Here is a 21,773-nt window from a genome sequence, read left to right as displayed (position 1 = left end):
CTGAGGCAGGAGGATTGCTTGAGCCTGGGAGTTTGGGGCTGCCGCAAGTTACGATCATGCCACTCAACTCCAGCCTGGGCAAGAGAGGAAGACTGTCTCAAAAAAAAAAAAAGGAAGTTAAATATAGAATTACTATATGATCCAGCAATTCTTCCTCTAGGTATATAACCTAAAAGAATTGAAAGCAGGGGCTTAAACATATACTTGTATACCAATGTTCATAGCAGCATTATTCACAATAGCCAAAGGTGAAAACCTAAACGTCCATCAACAGATAAACAGATAAATAAAAGTGGTATATACATACAATGGAATATCATTCATCCTTAAAAAAGAATGAAAATTTGAGATACACTACAACATGAATGAAACCTGAAGACAAGTGAAATAAGTCAGACACAAAAGGGCAAATATTATATGACTCCATTTATATCAGGTGCTTATAATAGGCAAATTCAAGAGTAAGAAAGTAGATTAGAGGCACTGGACACAGTGGCTCATGCCTGTAATCCCAGCACTTTGGGAAGCCGAGGCAGGCAGATCACTTGAGACCAGGAGTTTGAGACCAGCCTGTCAAATATGGTGAAGCCCTGTCTCCACAAAAAATACAAAAATTAGCTGGGCGTGGTGGCACTCGCCTGTAAATCCCAGCTACTGGGGAGGTTGAGGAACAAGAATTACTTGAACCTGGGAGGCAGAGGCTGCAGTGAGCAGAGATTGCGCCACTACATTCCAGCCTGGGCAACAGAGTGAGATTCTGTCTCAAAAAGAAAGAAAGTAGATTAGAGGTTACCAGAAGCTGGTGGTGAGGAAAGAATGGTAAGTTGTTGTTTAATCGGTGCAGTTTCTGTTTGGAATGATGGAAAAGTATTAGAAATGAATAACAAAGATGGTTGCACAATGTTGGGAATGTACTTAATGTCACTGGTTTTTATATTTTAAAGGTGTTAAAATGCTAACATTTACATTATGTGTATTTTACTACAATAAAAAACAAAAAAGCAGTTTGCATACTGTACTCACAACTCGCATAAGGAGTCAAAAGAAATTTTAGGTGCAGTTAACAGTATGAGCAAAGTTACTAAGGCCAGTAACAAAGATACATGAAGATTAAAAACCTGAAATTCTATAGACAAAAATATCAAAAGTGGTTTTCTTCTATCATGTTTTAAAATTTACTTTTTCTTTGCTTTTACATAAAAAATTTTAATAGAAAAACTACTTAAAGAACAATCCCTCATACAGGTAAGAACGGTATATCAGAAACAGGCTGCTTATAACAGAGACCCCAAATAACAACAGCTTAAAAAAATGATAGAAGTCTATTTTTCTCTTACATACAAGAAGAATAGAGGTAAAGCAGTTCCAGGGGCAGTTATGCCACAAGGACCCAGGCCACTACTATATCTCTTCTCTTGGCTTCTGAAGGTCACTTCAAGTTGCAAGACATCTGGTACGGTAGCTACATACATCTCATCCAATCCCAGTGAATAGAAAAGAAGGAATAAACAAGGGTAAAATGGTGTGTCACCCTTTAAGAGCTTTACCAGAAGCCCAACCCATGTCTTCTGCTCATTGGTCACCACTACCTGTAAAGAAGGCAGAAAAATGTACTTTTTAAACCCCCAATATCCAATAATATAGGAGTTCTACTAAAAGGAGAATGGATAGGTGATTAGTCTGCCATATATATTTAAAATCATTGTTTTTCTTCTGAAATTTCAGCTTTCAGCGTTATTTGGAAACTTTTCTAGAAAGTATAAAATCTAATCAAAAGATATAAACATATTAACAAGACACTGTACACTAAAGAAATTACATTGTAATGAATATCAAAACTAAAAACATAGGGAGACCAAGTTCTGACAGCATAGATGCAAAATAGTAGACATAACCTTGTATACTCAGTTTACACAGAGTTGTGTCTGGGTGTGCACGTGTATGTACGAAGAGGATGAAGAGTGAAAATGTTTAAATGCTCAGACATATAATTCACAATTTAAGTTCTTTTACAGACTAATCTACAAATAAGACTCAATTTAGAAAATTCTGAAAATTTCCCATAAAATAACATGTCTTATTTTTCCAACAGCTTGGTTGAGGTACAATTTACATAAGATAAAATCCACCCATTGTAAGAGTATAATACATTTTGATAAATTTATAGAGTTGTGCAACCATCACCAAAATCCCATCTTAGAACATTTCTATCACCCTACAGAGATCTCTCCCATCCATTTGCAATCAATCCCCATCCCCAGACAACCACTACCCTGCTTTTTTCTTTCCTTTTTTTTTTTTTTTGAGATGGAGTCTCGCTCTGTTGCCCAGGCTGAAGTGCAGGGACATGATCTTGGCTCACTGAAACCTCTGCCTCCCAGGTTCAAATGATTCTCCTGCCTCAGCCTCCCAAGTAACTGGGATTACAGGCATGCCCCACAGCACCCGGCTAATTTCGTATTTTTAGCAGAGATGGGGTTTCACCATGTTGGCCAGGCTAATCTCGAACTTCTGACATCAAGTGATCCACCCGCCTCAGCCTCCCAAAGTGCTGGGATTACAGGCGTGTGCTACCGTGCCCAGCCACCTGCTTTCCATCTCTATACATTATTTGCCTTTTCTGGACAGTTCAAATAACTGAAATCGTACATGTAGTTGTTCTGAGTCTGAATCCTTTCACTTAACATGTTCTTGGAATTCATCCATGTTGTGATTTATCCCAGAAGTTCTTTCTTTTTCTACTAATATTAAATAGTATTGCACTGAATGGATACACCACATTTTGTTTATCCATTCAAGGGTGGCTAGGCATTTGGAATTATTTCCAATTTTTGGCTAACATTACGAATAATGCTGCTATGAACACTCATGTACAAGTCTTTGTGTGGACATACATTTTCACTTCTCTTCTGTGGATACCTAAGAGGAATTGAGATGAATATTAAGTTTAAAATTTTTATTAAAAAAAACTGCCACACTGTTTTCCAAAGTGGTTGCATTTTACCTTGCCACCATCGATGCATAAGTATTCCAGTTTTTCCACATCCTCACCAGTGCTTTTTACTGTCCTTCATGTTAATTACAGCCATGCTAATGGGCATAATATGTTACCTCCTTATGGATTTAATTTGCATATTTTTAATAACTACTACTACTGAGCACCTTTTCATGTGCTTATTAGCATTTGTATATCTTCTTGGGTAAGGTGTCTATTCAGATAGGTTTTTAGATTCTCTTTATTAGGTTGAGGAAATTACCTTCTATTCCTAGTTTGTTGAGAGTTTTCATTATTAATGAATATTTGAGTCTTTCAAAAGTTTTATTCTCTATCTGGGATGATCATATTTTTTGTTCTTTATTCTATAAATATGTAATACTGTATTAAGCAATTTTTAGGTACTAAACCAATCTTGCATTCCTGGGATAAATTCCACTTGATCATGGTGTTTAATCCATTTTATATGTGGCTAGATTCAGTTTGCTAACACTTGGGCTGGGAATTTGTTTGTTTGTTTGTTTGTTTTTTTTCCTTGAGACGGAGTCTTGCTCTTGTCACCCAGGCTGGAGTGCAATGGTGCAATCTCGGCTCACTGCAAACTCTGCCTCCCAGGTTCAAGCGAATCTCCTGCCTCAGCCTCCTGAGTAGCTGGGATTACAGGCAGCTGCCACCACACCCAACTAATTTTTTGTATATTTAGTAGAGACGGGGTTTCACCATGTTGGCCAGGCTGGTCTCAAACTCCTGACCTCAAGTGACCCACCCTCCTTGGCCTCCCAAAGTGCTGGGATTGGGCGTGAGCCACCACGCCTGGCCCAGTGTACAGTTTTTAACAATACATCTCTATTCATAAGCCAAATTTTTGATGATTAAAGTGAAATAAATGAAATATAGTTCTATCCAAACAATAAAATTGTTTAATGGGAAAACATTTTATACTCCCTCAGCTTTTCAAATTTTAAGTGAGTTAAAAATCAAATACAATGTAAAATTAATGTTCTTAGTCTAGCCACATTTCAAGTGCTCTATAGCCATATGTGGCTACAGTGCTGGACAGCACAGCTCTAAACCTATAAGCACTATGAGGATTTTAAGGGTAAATATAATAATATAGTTGGTTGTTCAGCAGTATCTACAATACTGAATTAAAGAGATACAGTATATACAAAAGCATTCAGAAGAATAATACAAAGATTAGAGGCACTAAACTGTGGTCTCATCCTCAAGGTTAAGCTTTCTTGGTCAGGATAATATGGTGTTAACCAGAATGTAGAATTATACCCACAGTTTACTGTAAGTATATTTGCAAGCACTTTTATTGAACACAGACAACAAATCTACTTCATTTAACCCAGGCTGTTTGAAAAAAAATTACCTTATTTAATTTCCCATTTATAACCTTCAATAGATTATAGGTTAAAGTTTTTAAAATATCCATATGATTTATCTCATAAACATGAAAACATCTGTTAATTTATCCAATGTGTTTTAATTGTACAACACTCCTCTTTCCAAAGTAATATAATCTATACGGATATATGTTAGTAATATTAGCAGAACTCTAAATGAAATATTTGCCCCTAAATAAAATTCCACCAGTCCCACAATTCAAACTTTTCCCATTAGCCCATGTTTCTGTCTTGCCCTTGTGCACATATAATCCTGCAAAATTACAATAAAATCTGAATACAACTTGATATTTGGCTTTTCTTCACTAACATTGTAAGTATTTTGCATGTTGCTATGTCATTTTCACATATATTACTACTAATTTCACAGCACACCAAGAATGTGTCATAATTTATTCAAATACACTCCTTATTATTAGAATTTGATTGTTTCTCATTCTTTACTATGCTTTACTATTTTACAGAAATACTGTAAAAAGAACTAATGAATTAATAAACATGAAAAGCAAGGTTTATTATCAAAATTTCTTAACATAATCTAGGTAGCTGTGCATATTCTATTGTGTTACAAAAACATTGAGGATTGGTGCAGAGTACTGTTATCCATGTTAGAAACGCGTCAGCTGCCTATAAGTAAAAATGCCTTTTAAGAAGATCATTATACCACTGTTCTTTTCCATGTTGTTACCCTCAAAAGACTTCTCTTAGATTAACAACTCAATATTAAAGGCATATAATAATTAAAAAATCAATGTGCTCCTCAAATTATACAAAAACTGACTAAATCCTATGATTCCAAAATGAAAGGGCCCTTTATCTTCTCTTGTAAATTTGCATTCTATATTTCTTTCCTTAAAAATAAATCATTTAAAGTATGTTCCAAATGTATACTCTATAAACTGCTTATAGCTTCAATTAAGGATCACACTTAATTCTATGAAGCTAATATCCATTGAATTCTAAAATTTTATTATTGTCCATTAAGTTGATTATTAAAACAGTTTTTAGTGAGGGTTAGCCTCATTGTCCTATGTTTTGTTTTGTGAATCTCTGAAGACTGATTATAAGAAAACAAAATGTTATTTAGCCCACAAAGCCTTTTTAAGAGGTTTGTGAGTGAAATATATTTATAAAGGGTCAACATGAAATTACCTGCATATAATTTAACTTTAGGAGGATTAATTTTCCCTAGCCCATGGTTTTTCTGACACATACCTAAGATTCAATATCTCTTTTCCCACCTGGTAAATTTTTCTAAATAATTTCACGACAGTGCAGGACTCTCCTCTGGGTATCTCTAATAACAGGGACATATATGTCATTCTGAGATAATGGACTTATTTATCACTATATTCAAAACCTTGTAGGATTTGATTATTTTAGAAATGCTACTTGACTGTTTTATCCCCTAGACTTGAAAGTCTGGGAACAGTTGCCAGAAAGGAACAGGGATGGAATGGTAGACTGTCTCTTTCAATGCCCAAGTAACAGCCTCTTAAATTACTGTGAATAAACAACCTGACCACAGTTCTGGATAAGTGGCAAAAGGTTCTCAGATAATAAGAAAATGAACATTAAAAAATATTATAAAATAAATCTAGCTTTAAAAAATGTTCCAACATGAAAACTGCACTCTAAGTATTTGAGGGACTTCCTCCGAAACCCCACACCAAACATATACCAAAGTTAAATTTAAAGAGACAAAATTATAAACATATAGCCATGATCAAAAACTTGTTAAGCATCTCTAGAGACAAAAACAAATGAAAACCTGTAGCCATAAATAGGGGTTAAGCTATAGGCCTCCTGGGCTCCATGATTACAAGCAGGCAGACGAAACAAGAAGTCTGACTCCCATAGAGTGATGAGGACTAAAAGTACTCTACAAAGGCCTGGGATCACAGCCAGGCTTGCTGCTTGAAATCAGGGGTTGCAGTGGCAATCCACCGCCTGTGGGGAAAAAAAAATGTGAAGAGTGAGAAGGACACTGCCCGAGGCTACAACTTATAAAATATTACGTATCTGAGATGTTAAGAGGCAATGGTTTTAGCTCCACAGTCCAGATCAGGCCAAGGGACCTGCAGGCTTGGTATCTGGATCTGCAATGGCCCCAGTGTAACCTCAGGAGGGAGCCCTAAGCCACCTATATAAGACCTAGTTCTTTCCTAGGTGTCTCAGAGAAAAGAGTAAAAACATCTATAAAGCCACTAGGGAGAGGTGAAGAGAGAGAAGAGAGAAACTCACACTCAAGACAGGTCTGAAAATTAAAATTCCACCTATAGAAACAATATTTCAATTATCAAAGATGAATTATTTACTTCACAGTTTAACCACCTATGTGCAATTCTTAACAATGCCAAAGTCTAAAACATTTTTATAACAATGACAGGTCTGAAGCAGATACACAAACTGCACAACTGTACACAGGGTGCTGCTTCAAGAGTCTATAGCAATTTCTGGCTACATTTTTAATTAAGTTTATTCTGTAGCCTCTATTATCAAAGATGGCATATAACAAATCATCTTATTTTTCAATCTTCCATAATTTTCCTATTGCTGACTTTGATAAACCCTGGGAATTGTATATAGTAACCACAAATCATGCCTAATGCAGTGCCAAGACAACTATAACTATGGCGGCTTGAGTCTTCTTTAGGGTGGCCTTGGTACATATCTAAAGACAATGAAAACAAATAGCCCCTCAGTTTGGCTGTACTTTTTAAAAAAAGACCTTACTGTGTGGAGAAAATCAACAAATAATTATTTCCCTTGTGCATTTTATTTTAAGGCACGCAGAAAAATTATTTAGAAGTAGTATGTTCAGGGGTACTCCAGAAGATAGTGAGTACATTGAAAGTAGATAAGAATTATGATTTGGGCTTTAAGAATAAAATTTCCACTGAGTAGTATTATACAAAAACTTAACAGGTTGTTTCATAATCCCTATTGTTAGACACCATCAAGCAGGCTAGAAGACCATCGGCTGGGAGTGCTACAGAAGAGACTCCTTATGAGGAAAGAGATATTCGTGAGGTCTCCACCAACTTCAGGACTCTATTGTCAGTTTTAAAATTTTTGTTTTGTTGTTGTCTTTCCCTCCGCATAGAATGTTTAATATCTTGGACACCAGTGCAATTTCCTGCATGTACCAGGTCCATTTGAAATAACAGGAGCTAAGTATGTGTAAGAACTGTCAACAGTAAAATCTACTTCTTTTTCTCAGCTATTTATGAAATTACAAAAGGTAAAGGTAAAAAGATCACTAATTAATCATTCAGTTCAAAGGAAAGCTGTACTCATTAGGAGCTATGAAAAGGTAGCAGAGGCAGCTAGTAAAAAAGGGTGATGTTAGAATCCCTGATTGGTATTATAAAGAGCCAACAGACTGGCACACAAACAGAAATGCATCTAGCAATCTCTTTTTAAAATCATTTAATTAAAGATACTAAAATAATCAAAATAAATGACAGGAGAGAATACAGTGAATATTTCATAGCTAGCAATACAGAAGATGGATGAGTTTCAGAATAGGGAGAATGGGCACCCTGAAAGCTAAAACTACAAAATAGGAACTCTGGTGATTTCTTGATCAAAATATCACTAACGACATATATATTAAGTTAATAATTAACACTTAAAGAATTATAAAATATAATAGATGAGCTAGCAGAAGCAAATGACCAACTTTAATTAAAGTGATTACCTGAAACCACCCTTAGCAGACAAGCCTATGCATGGAAGTTCAGACAACCAATGTTCCTAGAACAGCACGAACTTTATACCAATAGCCTTTACAGAACAAAGTATAGTCAAAATGTCTAGTATAGATAACTAACTAGGAATACGATCGCTAGCACAATTGGAACAACCTGAAAACAAAACAACAAAAGCTACACTGGGTTTAAAAAAATATGAAAACTACAAACTATGTCCCTAACAAAATGGAAACAATAATCAGTGATTTTACCCAAAAACATTTAGCTGTATCTACACAACACAGAAATGTTAATTTCCTAAGGCTATCCAATGTATGCTATCCAATAAGCATTAGACATATTTAAGCACTTAAAATGTGACAGTACAACTGATAAACCAAAATTTTAATTTTAATTAATTTATATTTAAATTGAAAAACTGATATTCTATTCAGTTACTGGAAACTTTTGCTTACAACGATTTGGGTACGTGAATCTACTTGTTAGCTATATGCCTTATGAAATCTCAATACAGATAAAGTATTTTCAATCAAAATTTCGCTTCCAAATTAAGGTGTGCTAGAAGTATAAATGTAAAACATACATGGATTTTGCTGACTTAGTACAAAAAGCTAAAATGTGAAATATTTCATTAATAATTTTTGGCTGGGCATGATGGCTCATGCCTGTAATCCCAGCACTCTGGGAGGCAAGGCGGGTGGATCACCTGATGTCAGGAGTTCGAGACCAGCTTGACCAATATGTTGAAACCCCGTCTCTACTAAAAATACAGAAATTAGCCGGGCGTGGTGGCATGTGCCCGTACTCCCAGTTACTTGGGAGACTGAGATATGAGAATTGCTCGACCCGGGAGGCGGAGGTTGCAGTGAGCCAAGATCGTACCAATGCACTCCAGCCTGGGGGACAGAGCGAGACTCTGTCTCAAAAAATAATAATAATTTTTGAAAATGTGATTCCATGTTGGAATAATATTTTAGTATATTGGGTTAAATAAAATACATTATCAAAATTAATTTCAGGCTGGGCATGGTGGTACACTCCTGTAATCCTAGCCACTAGGGAGGCTAAAGCAGAAGAATCGCTTGAACCCAGGAGGAGGAGGTTGCAGTGAGCAGAGACTGTGCCACTGCACTCCAGCCTGGGCAACAGAGCAAGACTCCATTTCAAAAAAAAGAAATTAATTTCACCTGTTTTTTACATTCTTAAATATAACTTTTAGAAAATTTAGCATCACCTCTGTGTTTTGTATCATTTATCTATTGCACAGTGCTGCACTGAGGAATGAATGGCTTGAAAGAGTCTGTCAGCTGTCAAAAATATGAAATATCCATCGGTCAACATTTGTATGTAAAATATTATCTTATCCCCTAGTGTCACAAAATATTACTTCAGACTACCCAGAATTTGAATACTTACACATTTCAAAGTCATTTGTATCCTCTTCATACAGCAGATGGTTACAGCTCATTAAAGTATCACTCTAGAGTTATTGCAAACTCTGGTAACATTTAATGGCCATTCTGACATCCAGGGTAAGTAATCAGGTAAAGAATGCTAATTAATCAAAGACTTATTGATTCCGTCTCTATCTAAATTCCCTCGCCCATACATTAAACAATACTTTTGTTTCTATGAGAGCTAAACAAGGATCTTTAGGAAATATTTTGATAAGACTAATATTATAAAACAATTTTATATTTAGATATATACTTTTATATTTACCATATATATACTTTACAAGCTAAACATTTTATACTCATAAATTTATACACTCAGTCTACACACTCATAAATTTATAAATATATTTACTATACACACATACTTGTAAGTATATAAATGCATACACACACACATGCACCGTCTCTCTCTCATAAATCTTCCCCTGGGGCCGGGCGCGGTGGCTCACGCCTATAATCCCAGCACTTTGGGAGACTGAGGCGGGCGGATCACAACGTCAGGAGATCGAGACCATCCTGGCGAACACGGTGAAACCCCGTCTCTACTAAAAATACAAAAAATTAGCTGGGCGTTGTGGTGGGCGCCTGTAGTCCCAGCTACTCGGGAGGCTGAGGCAGGAGAATGGCGTGGACGGGGGAGGCAGAGGCTGCAGTGAGCCAAGATCACGCCACTGCACTCCAGCCTGGACGACAGAGCGAGACTCTGTCTCAAAAAACAAATAAAAAATAAAAATAAATAAATTAATAAATAACTCTTCCCCTGGAAAAAAAGCATCAGAACTGCATGCCTTAGCAGTGTTTTCCCAACCTCTTTCATACCATGGCACATTACAGAAAATTGTATTTGTAAGACACACTGGAGTAAACTGTTACAGCTGCTCAAGGGAGGGCATCACTATCTCAGCACACTTGCTTGCAGCACACCAACTGGGAAGCTCGGTCTTAAAAGTGCCTGCAAAATACTGCAAGAACTCTCTGACTCATATTTTGTTTCCGCCTGTCTCATATTTTATTCTTACTTATGCCTACAGTTGTGAAAATACAACCCCTCAACATTTTTAATGGCAATATCCAAAGAAGGCCACAAGATGGAGATATTACTCCATTTTCATTTATATTTGTATTTATGCATTTTTCTGTATCTGTTTCTCTCTGCGTATATCCTGCTTTCTTCCTCAGTGGTATTCTCAGCTACTGCCTCTAACATTTATTCTAATTCCTGTATCACTCGGTTTTAACTTGCTTTATTATAGAAATATATAATGAATACTATCATGATCTTTGTTAATATTAAAAGCAAGCAGATAATTGAAATATTTTCTTCTAGCTCTATATTTTCCCACTTCTCTAAAATTAATATCACTTTTATTTACACATTTTTATCCTGCAAGCAAACTTTTTTTAAAAAAAATTGCTACCCACAAAGTAATAAGTAGTCCAAGAGTCATTTACTCTAACACATTCTATTGCCTTGTGAAGCTACAGATTTATTACTTTGTGTCAATATCACTCAAAACTTCTCTGTAACTTTTCTTTGAGAACAGTCCTCAAGGCAGTCTATCAGCATTACATGAAAATTATATTCAGATCTTTTCATCAATACAAACTATTTATCCGAGCTTCCTAACCTAATGTAGTCACCAAATTTAGCTCCAAATGACTATTTGCTATAGCCAAAAACCAAACCCAACTTTAACATTTACTACTAATGAGGCTAATGTGAAGAATATGCTGCAAGCTTTGAAGGCAATTCAAAACAAGAAGCTTCAGTGACGTTTTAAGAGATGGCAGCATGTTGAAAAACTGTGAAGCTTTCCACAATAAACACTTGCAAAATCAACCTAATTTACTTTAAGTTAAATCTTATGTACTTCCAAACGGGTGATACAAAAAGTCACACATTGATTGTTTAAAACTACTACAGAACTGCACAACATGGCTGTCATTTGAACTTTACCAAATGTCTGAACTAAAATACTTTAAATACAAGAAGTCTATTTCCTACTACATATAAAAGATCCATACAGAAATATTGTATGATATAATTAAATCACAATTTCCAGACTTCCTACTTTATATATGTTTATATTATATATACTTATATATATTATATATTAATATATTATATATATTTATACGTGTTAACTTCCATAAATCAAATTTAATCACCAACTATTAATACAAAACACCACTTAAAGTCAGAAAAGAACCTAAATAGTAATCTTATCTGTTAACGAAAAGTGTGGTGATTGAAAATAACTATTAATAAGATTTGCAATTTAAAAAACTTTTCTAAAATCAGAGGTTTCTTTTTAATGTATAAATTCAGTTGGTCATGGAATAGATTCCTTAACCTGACCTGTTTTAATGGTATAAATAAAGTCCTTAAGGATTGACTAGAAATAAGAAGTTTCTACCTTCCTCATGTGTATGGACCCTAAGATTTCTCCACGGTCTATTCATACTTTCCCAGTAAATGGCAACAATGATCTTTTTCTTTCTGGTCATAACTCATTTTGACTACTGCTCACTATACATGCCACAGTTGGGTCTCATGTAACAGTTTAAAATTCTTGTTCCTCTTTTACACTGTTGGTGGGAGTGTAAACCAGTTCAACCATTGTGGAAGACAGTGTGGCGATTCCTCAAGGATCTAGAACTAGAAATACCATTTGACCCAGTCACCCCATTACTGGGTATATACTCAAAGGATTATAAATCATGCTGCTATAAAGACACATGCACACGTATGTTTATTGTGGCACTATTCACAATAGCAAAGATTTGGAACCAACCCAAATGTCCATCAATGACAGACTGGATTAAGAAACCGTGGCACATATACACCATGGAATACTATGCAGCCATAAAAAAGGATGAATTCGTGTCCTTTGTAGGGACATGGATGCAGCTGGAAACCACCATTTTTAGCAAACTATCGCAAGAACAGAAAACCAAACATCGCATGTTCTCACTCATAGGTGGGAACTGAAAAATGAGAACACTTGGACACAGGAAGCGGAACATCATCCACCGGGGCCTGTCATGGGGTGAGAGGAGTGGGGAGGGATGGCATTAGGAGATATACCTAATGTAAATGACGAGTTAATGGGGGCAGCACAACAACATGGCACATGTATACATATGTAACAAACCTGCACGTTGTGCACATGTACCCTAGAACTTAAAGTACAATAAAAAAAATGAATAAATAAATAAAAATAATAAAATTCTTGTTCCTTCTATAACCAGGATTTGTATGTAGTCCAGAATGTGTTTAACCAAGGATATTACTACCTTTCAGAATTCTAGTATTTGCTCTTAGTGGCATCTTAATGTTGCTTTTCTCCATTTTAATGCTGCTGCATATACTATGGCATGTCCTTTAATTCTTGATCTTAGACTCTTAGCTTTAATAGTAGACAACTCAAATACTATTAGTTAACTGTGTAGCTGCACAGAGCTTAATGCCTACTGCCTCAGTAGCAATAAAACAGGCATCCATCTGATAATGAAGTACATTGTTTTATACACACATTCTAACAAAAACGTAGAATGTGGCATGCCCTTGCTTTTGCAATATGCCTGGTTACATATGAGATTTCAGTTGCTGGATGACGTAATCATAAATACTCATCAAATATGGTGAATGAATCCTAACCTTGCATAATTTAGTATTACTTAAGATGGGGAATAAAACATAAATTCTAGATTAAATTTCTAATTAGGTCCTAATGACACTCTTAGACAAAAAATTTCAGTAAATATAACTAATACTCAAATATCAACTATTCAGTTCTTAAAATGAAATACTATGCTGTTATTTAAAACATATAATCATATTTTTACATTCATTAGTATAGGGCCCATCTTTTACAATTAAGTGTTTTGATGAAAATAAAGATTTTTGAAAATATGACTGTAACTTCATTATAAAATGATCTAGGGTCCTGCTTCATCCAATCAGAAATCTCTCTTTCCACTGCAATTCCTTTATCTTTGTATAACTCTGTAAGAAAGGCTTTGGAATTGTTTTTAACTAGGTGGAATTAACTGGTATCATTACTGTCTAAATAGACCCAACAATGCCCACATTAGAAAACAGTTCTGAAAGTCACATAGTACCATCCATGGAATAAGAAGTTCATTGAGAGAGCGCATAACAAAGCTGAGAAAAGGTTTAGTATAGATACTAGGCATTTTATCAAACAACTTTCATTGGCACTACTTACAATTGCCATATAAATTCTCCTCCCAGCAATCAAGTCAAATAACCTTAACCTCTGTTTTATTATCAACATCGAATAAAATATGATTTTGAAATTTACCACATTAAATCAATCACTAGGTTAAATGGTGATCGATATAATATTTTAGATTATATTTCTAGGAATAATTGTAATAGCAGAAGCCGATTCCACTTTCCCAGTTCCACTTAGGCTATTATCTATGAATAACAAAAGATAAAATATTCTAAGACTGTTCTCATAATTAGAGTAAAGAAAAAACTGAGAATAGCATAAAAGGAAAAAGGAAACTTAAAACTAAAAGTCTCTGTTCCATCAGTTCTAGATTATAGGTGAAAAAATTTTCACAATAGACTTGCTTTATCCCATAAAATTGGCTCAGGCATCTTCCACTAAACTACACTACCATATCACAAAAAGAGTGTGTACATAAGATAACTAATTGTATGAAAATTCGATCTGATGCAAAGATGTATACAATTAAACAAGTACTTATTCAGCTCTAACTCTCTGCATGCCTACATAAGAAATATAAATGACTGAAAGGTTATCTACCATTCTAGATTTTGTGTATCTCTTTCTCCAAATTAAAAAAAAATGGATTCTACATAAAAATGGGCAAGCTATTATTACACAACACACATGTACAAAGGAATCGACTCAACAGAGAAAGACTGAACTACACTCAACACCACAAGCTCAGTGGATTCCACCAAAAGAATCACCGGAGAAAATTGATAATCACAGTACAAATTCACTGTCATTCATGAATGAAATCATCAACTTCATTTCTAAAAAGGACCGTGATGGGCTTTGGGGAGGCCCCACTAACTGGTTTTTCCCATCCAAAAAACTAAGTGGACACAGGAGTCAGGCAGACAAGAGATGAACTATCACCTTTATAACTGATACAGCTATTGAAGAATACAGGTTAGATGTGACAGCCAAATGGGCTTGTTAGCAATTTGTGCCCTCTCCTCTACAGTCTAGACTTTGAGACAGTATGCTCAAGGGTAAGTCTGGTTAGGATAATTGCCTTACTGGTCTGGGCAGAGAGGTGCAAAGAGACTGATTCCCACTGCTCATAGCTTTCCGACTGATTAGCTCTTCCTAATCAAGCAAAACAGAGTAAAGGCAATCACCCTCCAGCAAGGTAACTCACACCACCATGGAAAGATGTGAGAGATGGGTCTAGTGCTCAGCAGTGTTTTTTTAGGGAAGTTCCTCCCCACCATGGGGCATGGATGAATGGGCAACAATTGTCCCTCCTCTAAAAAGGATGGCTAATCTGTACATTTGAAAATACAGACTGAATAAGCTTAAAAGGTTTATTAATTCCTATTTAAAAACTAAAATCCAAATATTTTATAAGCACATTACTGTTCTTCTGCTTTTCTTCTGTTAACCAAGTTTCAGCATTCATTTGAATACAAGGATTTAGTTACAAAACACGAGAGAAAGAGAATGAAGCACATTTTCTAGCTATAAAAACAGAAGTCTGTAATGACTGACTGGCACCATGAAGACAACTCTGACTTCAACATAAAGCAAATACTACAAAATTTAAGATAATTTAGCTTGTCATTATTTCAATTCACAGATTTTTTGAATGAATATGAAGTGTTTACTGTTGGCTAGAATTACTGTACAAAGGATAAGGAAAGTCATGGTCCCAAAAGACAATTAAAAGAAACACAGAGGCTGGGCGCAGTGGTTCACGCCTGTAATCCCAACACTTTGGGAGTCCGAGGAGGGTGGATCACCTGAGGTCAAGAGTTCAAGATCGGCCTGACCAACATGGCAAAACCCCATCTCTACTAAAAATACAAAATTAGTCAGGCATGGTGGCAGGTGCCTGTAATCCCAGCTACTTGGGAGGCTGGGGCTGGAGAATTGCTTGAACCCAGGAGGCAGAGGTTGCAGCGAGCCGGGATCACGCCACTGCACTCCAGCCAGGGCAACAGAGTGAGACTCCATTTCAAAAAAGAAAAAGAAAAAAGAAAAAAAGAAAAAGAAATACAGAATTGCCACTGACCCCACAATAAGTACAGATGTCTGAGAAGCAGGTGCTGTTACACAAAATATAAATACTGTGCAGAAACCTATAATTTAAGTTGGTAACAAAAGATCTTTCAAGCACATTTTTTTCCTATACTCCTCTCTCATCTTCCCCCCATATCCTCTGAAAAGACGCAATACCCAAATTGGAATGTGCTATTATTAAAGTCATTCTAAAAACAGTATGAATGACTAATAAGTCAACTGTATATACCCCTCAACGAAGACTTCTGCAACCCCTTTCTAGACTTCTAGAAAGGACTTGAAATCTAAGAATACATGGAAGGAGATTCTTCTGCTGCCTGAAGGCTGTGAAAGATTACATAGAAGTAAAATCTGTTGAGTAAAAACTGTCAAGCAACTACTTGTTTGGGGAATTACAGTTTACATTTAGTTACAATGTTTATAATGTTTGATTCAATAAATATTTAGGAGTCTACTTTGTGCCTTACTATGAAGAAAATAAAAAGCTACCATCTATTCTAAAAATGAGGCAACTAACTTGTCCAAGGTCATAAGGTGGTCTGGTCCAAGTTCTAAGTCATCTGCTATTCAAATTATAAAGCTTAGAGAGTAACTGAGTTACCTTAGACCTGGTGGATAAGGGGATAAAGAAGATGCCACAGTCAGTCACTACCATCTCTAGTTTCTAGTTTACGATATGGATATCTCAAAATAATGTTCTATATTAATTGTCTCCAATTCTTCCCTTTCACTCTCTCCTGAACCCAATCTATCCAGACTATTGATCTCACCACTGCACTGAAACAGTTCTTACTGAGGTAGCCTGTGACCTCCATACGGTTAATTCCAACAGTGAAATCTCAGAGCTCGTCTTATTTGAATCATCATTATCATTTAACCCAGCTGATCCCTTTCTCTTTGAAACACTTTTTTCACTTGACTTGAGAGAACCTTGTCTTGGTTCGCCTCCTACCTTACTGGTCATTCCTGCCCTATATCCTTTGTTGATTCCCCTCCATCTCCCTGACTCCTTTTTTTTTTTTTTTGAGATGGAATCTCGCTCTGTCACCCAGACTGGAGTGCAGTGGCACGATCTTGGCTCACTGCAAACTCCGACTCCCGGGTTCAACCAATTCTCTACCTCAGCCTCCCGAGTAGCTGGGATTATAGGCGCCTGCCACCGCGCCCAGCTAATTTTTATCTTTTTAGTAGAAACAGGGTTTCACCACATTGACCAGGCTGGTGTTGAACTCCTGACCTCGTGATCCACCCGCCTCAGCCTCCCAAAGTGCTGGGATTACAGGCATGAGCCACCGCATCCAGCTCCTTGACTCTTAAAGTCTGGAATCCCCAAGGCTTAGCTCCCAGATCTCTTCTCTTCTCTTTTACATTCATTCCCTTGGTGAACTCATCCAGTTTTGTCGCTTCAAGTTACTAAGTGCCTCAGACTCCTAAATTCCTATCTTCAGCCCAAACCTTTCTTCTTGCAACTCTACACCTGAATAACCAATTGCCTACATACCAGCTCAACTTCAATGTTTAATAGACACCCCAAATTTAGCACATCCAAAAACTAAATTCCTGATGTTCTCCAAACCAGGCTCCTAGTCCAGGTTTCTCCGTCTCAATAAATGGCAATTGCACCCTTCCAGTTACTGAAGCCAAAATCTTTAGAATTGTCTTCAATTTCTCTTTTTCTCTCACCTATCATATTCAAGCCATCAGTAAAATTCTGTTCACTCCATGTTGAAATTAAATCCAGAATCTGACCACTTTGCACCACCCTCCACTGCTACCACCCAGGTCCAATCTATACCACAATTATCCCTCTAAGTAACTAATACCTCACAGACTATACTCAGCACACTAAAGAGATCATTTTGAAATTCAAGTCAAATCATGTATCTTTTCTGTTCAAACACGGCCTCCCCCAACTTACTTATAAGTAAAAGCCGAAGTCCTTACAATGGCCTACAAAGCCCTACATGGTCCTCCCTTACCACCTATGACTCAGATCTCCTATTACTGTTCTTGATCACTCTGCTCTGGCCATACTGCCTGCCTTGCTATTCTTCAAATACTAAGCAAGCTCCCGCCTCTTGGCTTTTGTGCTTATTAGAATGCCCTTCCACTATGCTATGGTCTGAATGCTTTTGTCCCTCAAAATTCATATGTTGAAATCTAATCCCCAATGTGACAGTAATACAAGGTGGGGCCTCTGTAAGGTGATTATATCATGAAGGTGGAGTCCTAATGGATGAGATTAGTTTCCTTATAAAAGAAGCCCCAGAGAGCTGCCTGTCCCTACCACCATGTGAGGACACAGCAACAAGGTGCTATCTATGAACCAGAAGGCCCTCACCAGACACAGAATCTGCCAGTGCCTTAATCTTGGATTTTCCAGCCTTAATCTTGGATTTTCTAGCCTCCAGAATTGTGAGAAATCAAGTTCTGCTGTTGAAAAGCTGTCCAGTTTATAGCATTTTGCTATGACAGCCCAAATGGCCTACAACACAATTACCCACATGGCTTACTCCCTAACTTCTCTCAGAGGCCTTCTCTGACCATATAACATTTATATTTATTTACTTGGTTGTTTACTGTCTGTTTCTCCCTACTGAACTATAAGGTTAGGAGTTTTGTTTTATATAAAGGCCAACTCCCAATGCTTAAAATCCAATAGGCACCAAATACATCTCTGTTGCTTGAACAAGAAGAAGAGATTAGTGCATAGAGCCAGGTCACCACTTTCAGTAGCCTACCTACTTTGTTCTGGTCCCTCATGTTTGGCTAGTCACCAAATGGTTCTGGCTTGAAAATTACACATGAAAGACCTTGGACAGGTTGCGTTTGTTTCCACCAAATTTCTGGTCCCTGAAAGTCATCTAACAAAGTTAAGATTCAATGTAAAGAAAAAAACTTGTTCCATTCAGTTTCTCTGCTTGGGCAGAAAAAAATTCCTCCTGCACTCTTTCCAATTTCAATACAGCTGTATAGAGAAACACAGGTTAAAAACAATAAAATAATCTTCTTTTCAGATTCTACCTTGACAAAGAATCTTCTTGATTATCCATGCTTCTTTATTTTCTCATCTTTGCCCAGAAAGTCAAGTGCTCTGGATGTTCACACTGCCTAACTAACTATGCAAATCAAGTTACATGAAATTATAAACGAAAATTCTATGAGAGTTCACATGCAAAGCTAGATTACATAATCTACATTTTAAACTGCTATTAAATTTCTGCTCTCTTAAAGGCACTTAATTTTTCATGAACAACTGGATCTTCAAGATTTTTGGATAGGTTATGTTTAAGATTCTCTTTACCTAAAGAATGTAATCAATGATGATAAATTCTAATTATTCCCAGTATTAAAGAAATTCTTAAAAGTCATCAAAATTAGTATTTCACTAATTATTTTTACACATACTCCATCATCATTTGCTTTGAAAATGAGATATATAGTGTCTCTATGAGGAGGGACGGGCACCAGGTAACAGATCACAAATACAGTTATTACAAAGTTGCTTGCACATATGAATCTGAAGTGTGACATGCCTATACTTTATAACTCTTACAAAAATAAAAAACTGTTAGACTCATGGTACCCTGGCAGCCTAGTAAGTTTATATTCAGTGATGGAATGAAAATGCAATGTTTGAAAATTAAAATTCAGTAAAAGTTGAATAGTTCACCCACATTTATGATAACCTATGGGGGAGGGGGATGTGCATTTCATATCTAGTCATGTGAAGTGTGCCTTGAATGACAACTATTGTAAACATTCATTTTTTACTCCCATAACTATTCAAAGCATTGTACGAAGGGCTCAATCAGATAAGTGTGAAATATACATTTTTCACCCTGTAAGCCTGAAATCAGCGAAATGTTATCTTCTCCTTTGCGCGAGGCTTCAGGTAGAGACTGGATATCTACCCTCACTCAACCACCCTCAATGGTAGAACTAAAAAGCAACAGAAGGGTTTTACAAGTTAATGTCTCAAGCTAAAAAAGAAAACAAAATGAAACAAAAGCAAAAGGGGGAAAAAAAACCCATTCCTACATTACTGGTTGGGGGCTTCTCTTCCAATCGCACTCCAAGTCCTCTGCTGCCCAAAAAACTTAACACCTCCAACCTGGTAGAGGCTTCAAATTCCTCCAGATTTCTAAACTGCGAAAGAAACATCTACCTAACAGGCTAAAAACGATGTCCAAGTACGAGGTAAGAAAAACTTCTGCAACACAGACACTGGCCACAGTGCATTCCTACTTTCCCAGAAGGGAAGAGGAGGGGAGGCAGCTGAAATAAGAATAAGAATGAGGATAAGTCTCGGTGGAAGATGACAGTTTAGAGAAGCGGCTGCTCTTTCTCACATTCAGGGGGACAGGAAGGCAAACGGTAGGTGTTAAATTAAAAAAAAAAAAAAAGTCTACCCACACCACTCTTCCTTCTTCCTCCAGCACAGCTGGAGGGGGAAGGCTCTTCCCCAGAACGCCGGACCAGAGAGACGGCATTCCTACCCCAGGCAAGTGGTGTCGTCCAGCCTGTCACTGGGGCTGGGACTAGAAAAGTTGAAGCAGGAGTAAGGATCTGGGGAAGACGGACACGTCCTTCCGAGGCTGAGAACCCCGGTGGCCCGGGCTGAGGGCAGCCAGAGCCCGGGGTGACCGAGCCCTGCCCTCCGTGTCCGACTCTCTGAGGAACCGGGGTCGCCTGCCGCCTGCCCCGGCCCCTCTCCACCCGGCCCCGCGCGCCTCCTTGCTTACCTGCTGCACGCCAAGGAACTGGTAGAAGTTGAGCTGCACCTCCTCCACCAAGTCAAACAACTCCAGGTCTCCGCTCTCCCAGCCGCGCGCCGGCGCCACGGCGGCCAGCAGCAGCAGCAGCAGCAGCAGCGGCCACAGCAGCGGCGTCCGCGGCTGCGGCGGCGGGAAAGGCATTAGCCCGAGCTGGCGGCGCCCAGGAAGCTGTGCCGGCCAGGAGCACAGAGCCGTCATCGCACTGGGCTCGGAAAGGTCACCCGCCGCGCACCTCCGTTGGCCGAGAGCTGGGACGTGGCGGGCGGCACTGGCTGTGGGAAACAGTGCCCGTCAGTGAAAAGCGCGGGCAGGCGCACCGGAACGGCCCGCCAGGCGGCTGGTCCCAGACTGAGCGCGGTGGCGGCGGGAGCCCGCGGCCGGACCAGCGGCTGGGCGGGCGGGCGGGGCCGCAGTCGGCGCTACGTTCCGCGGACCCTGGCCCCCAGGCCTACACACAGCTGGAGAGCCAGCGCCCGGCGCCTGGGCTGCACAGGGGGAGAGGCTTCCCTTTGCCTCAGCCTATCCCAGGCCTCGCTTCCGGTGACATCACGTCTCCTAGCAACCGCGGGGAAGGGGGCGTGGCCGGAAGCCTGGACGCCTGGCGCCCCGAGCTGGGCCTAGGTGAAATGCCTTTGAATCGGTTGGGCGCGTCGTGGAGCTGAATCTGCGCCAAAACGGGCTGAGAGACAGGGAGGGTTATAGCCATCACGCGTCTACCTGGAACGCCCCTCGTGGACTTCCCCCTAAATAGCTACTGTCTTCCCCTCCCCCAGCTGTTGAACACTAAAAGCATATTTGAAGCCTGATTAATTGATTATGGCTTCCGTGCATTTAATTAGTCCTTCAGCAAAGAAGACAGGACAAGTTGAACCAGGTTCTAAAAGGGGCAAATCTAGTAAGTAGAGAGAGGTAGAGCAGAAAAGGAATTCAAACCAAAACAATTATGAATTAAGATTTACAGGTATAATACCATAAAATGGCCTGGTAGAATTAATAGTTAATAATGGTGACTCAATCATAGTTGGAGGAGGAATGGAGTTTATCCATCTTAGCCCACCTCCAGTTGGGGTTCTTTTGAAAATAGACCTCAGTTGAGATGTTTCCGTTTTAAAAGACAGGCTAAAA

The 21,773-nt window shown here is 38.2% G+C and overlaps 1 protein-coding gene across 1 annotated transcript in view; it reads right to left on the bottom strand.

Moving 5' to 3' along the window:
- The window catches only part of DNAJC1 (DnaJ heat shock protein family (Hsp40) member C1), a 241,751-nt gene extending 220,577 nt beyond the window's left edge, over window positions 1-21,174 (bottom strand). Inside the window, exon 1 of the mRNA XM_025397392.1 lies at window positions 20,616-21,174. Coding sequence (XP_025253177.1) covers window positions 20,616-20,846 — 231 coding nt within the window. The 5' untranslated portion in view covers window positions 20,847-21,174. The remainder of the gene's footprint in view (window positions 1-20,615) is intronic.
- Window positions 21,175-21,773: the final 599 nt, after the last annotated feature.

This window comes from Theropithecus gelada, chromosome 9, assembly GCF_003255815.1.
Source record: "Theropithecus gelada isolate Dixy chromosome 9, Tgel_1.0, whole genome shotgun sequence".
Lineage (NCBI taxonomy): Eukaryota > Metazoa > Chordata > Mammalia > Primates > Cercopithecidae > Theropithecus > Theropithecus gelada.
Note: the sequence above shows the minus strand (reverse complement) of the source record. Positions and strands in the feature narration are given on the sequence as shown.